This window comes from Montipora capricornis, chromosome 12 (assembly GCF_036669925.1).
Source record: "Montipora capricornis isolate CH-2021 chromosome 12, ASM3666992v2, whole genome shotgun sequence".
In the NCBI taxonomy this organism is placed as follows: Eukaryota; Metazoa; Cnidaria; class Anthozoa; order Scleractinia; family Acroporidae; genus Montipora; species Montipora capricornis.
In genome coordinates, this window is record NC_090894.1 from 252,501 (window position 1) to 255,000 (window position 2,500).

The following is a 2,500-nucleotide window of genomic DNA, read 5'->3' on the forward strand; positions in this document are numbered from 1 at the left end:
TATTTGCTGTCTTTCCTCTTAGTCTCTTGGTTAAAATTGATAGCAATCCATTGGAAATGTAAAAATTGCTATAGTTTTTTTTTTTTTTTTTTTTCAGATCGAGGTTGAATTTATCGCGTCCGATGGAACTGCAAATACAGTCCACAGCCCAATCATTAATGTCTGTGCATGTCAAAACCAAGGAGTGTGCGTTCAAGAGTCTAGCGATGACAGCAATCTCAATAACAATACAGGAAAATTCTCTATTCTTTTTTGCAACTGTCTGAATGGTTATACAGGTTCCTTTTGTGATGAGGACCTTGATGCATGTGACGAAAATTTCCAACCATGTTTTCCAGGAGTAAGTTGCATTGATTCACCGCCACCTGCAAACGCATCTGGGTACACATGTGGACCATGTCCAAGAGGATACTCTGGAGATGGAGTAGAATGCTCAGGTATGGGATACCTTTGATTTCAAGTTCTATACCAACTGCCAAGTTTAAGAGGCTTAAGCGTTTCTCCTTCGAATTCTCAAATAGTTCATCGAATTAGTAATCTGAAGGTTATAGGTCCGACTTATGCGAAGAAGCACTCGGATTTCTTCCGATCATCGTCGAGTCCCCATCGATAAGAACACACATGTCTTCACTCATTTACAGGGGTTAACATTTCACCATCCCCTTCAATAGAATTGCGAGAAAGCTCTTTCCGACAATTTGATTCCTAGCATTAAAGTGGGGCTATTGTTGTCGGATTCTAGTTGAATGATCTGGTCAATAGAACATATTGGTATTCTCGGTATTGGACTGGAACTGGCTTGCAATGGAGGCTAATGCGGGAGAATATATTTAAAAGTATTTGCATTTGAAAAGATTCCCCCGCATTTGCCTCCATTGCAAGCTAGTTCCAGTCCAATACTGAGAATACGAATATGTTCTCTTGCAAGTTGACCAACTCTGAGCTGCCTTGATAGCTCAATTGTTACTGGTAGCAATTGCCAGTGCAATCGCACGCCGCCCTTCAAGCCTGAAGATTTTCAGGCCTGCGCTTGCAAATGCCTGCTTACGTTGCGCATCTAATTGCGATGATCTTTTCATGCAACTATCATTTCAAGTTAGTATAGAATATGCTTGAAAACGTTAATTTCCTTACCTTAAAAAAGTTTGCAGCAAGTGTCGATTTAATGCTCCCGAACAGTAAAATGTGTTGTTCTATGCAGTCGTGTTTTATCGAGTTTAACTGCTAAAGCAATACCAGTTTAATAATAACTTGCCTTCGGAAGTTCCAGTAATTATAAGTTAGTAGGTTTAAAACTGGATACACGAATTTTTTTCGGTTGGCCTCCGTGTTAGCAGGAGTTAAATGATTTATCTTCGGCATTTTCCGGGGTATCCCATTGTTAAGTAGAATTGCCCTGAATCACACGTTGGCTTGAGTATACTAGCACAGTCTCACGTGAAAGATGTTTCGAAAATGTTTCCGTGAATTATTATATGAAACCTTTCTTATCGAATCGATATTGATAACTTACAATGCTTGAAATCTAAGAGTTAGCGCTAGTATGGAGATGGACCTTCCGAGGAAAAGGAGAAATCTCTGACCGGAGAAGGAATTGGAGTTACGACTGTCGGATTAGATCATCGTTGCATGCTCCTTAATTCCATCATCACATGAGGATTAAGTCTGCTGCTCACTTACGACTTAAACATAAGCAAGAGCAACATACGCAGGTGCATTGAATTGATGTCAATTGTTTCTTTTGTCCTAAAGAAAGGTTCTATTGATCAAGACTTGTGGTTGCGTCGCCAGTGTGGACCATTTTCGTCACCAGAGCCTCGGATCGACTCAAGGCTTTGGGAAACTCTAGAAGAACATGCGCCGTAGAGTTCTCATAGTAAAAAATTGGCTATTTAAACCTTACGGCGCCTGCTCACTCCTCGCGCTAACATGAATGCACCAATTAGGGACGCTTTTGACTTGTTCTTCACGAAAACCGATGAGGAGACACTTTGTTTCAGGGTTCTCCAGGGGTCTTCTCTCCGTTAGTCAAGAGAAGAGCTCTGGGGTCGAGATTGTACTGTGGACATGACTTTTGTGAGAGGATCTTTCCATATTGAACACTTGACTTTAGTTTTACATTGTTTAAGGCGAGCACAATGCAACGAGACTACTTATTTTAAGTGAAGTGGGATAGAAAAACGTGATGCCGGCAGTGAACCCGAAATTTCCCCACTTGACGGTTGCTTATTTTTTGAACCTTTTTAGACATAGACGAATGTGCTACCAATAATGGCGGCTGTGACCACAACTGCGTGAACACCCCTGGATCATCTGTTTGCACTTGTAATTCTGGATACTTTCTTAACTTCGACGGAAAGTCCTGTGAAGGTACTAACTGATGCAGGCCCAACTGGAAACTTTGTTGAATCACCAATCCACTATTTTGTCCCCTCTCGAATGCGTTAATTTTTTTGATAGCTGATTCCCCTACCCCTCCCTCCAAAAAAAATCCTATCAA

The 2,500-nt window shown here is 41.1% G+C and overlaps 1 protein-coding gene across 1 annotated transcript in view; it reads left to right on the plus strand.

Annotated features, from left to right (window-relative positions):
* Nucleotides 1-2,500, plus strand: part of LOC138027481 (mucin-like protein) — a 38,801-nt gene that overhangs the window by 21,561 nt on the left and 14,740 nt on the right. The window contains exons 15-16 of the mRNA XM_068875031.1: nt 98-437; nt 2,248-2,370. Of these exons, the coding sequence (XP_068731132.1) occupies nt 98-437; nt 2,248-2,370 (463 nt within the window). The remainder of the gene's footprint in view (nt 1-97; nt 438-2,247; nt 2,371-2,500) is intronic.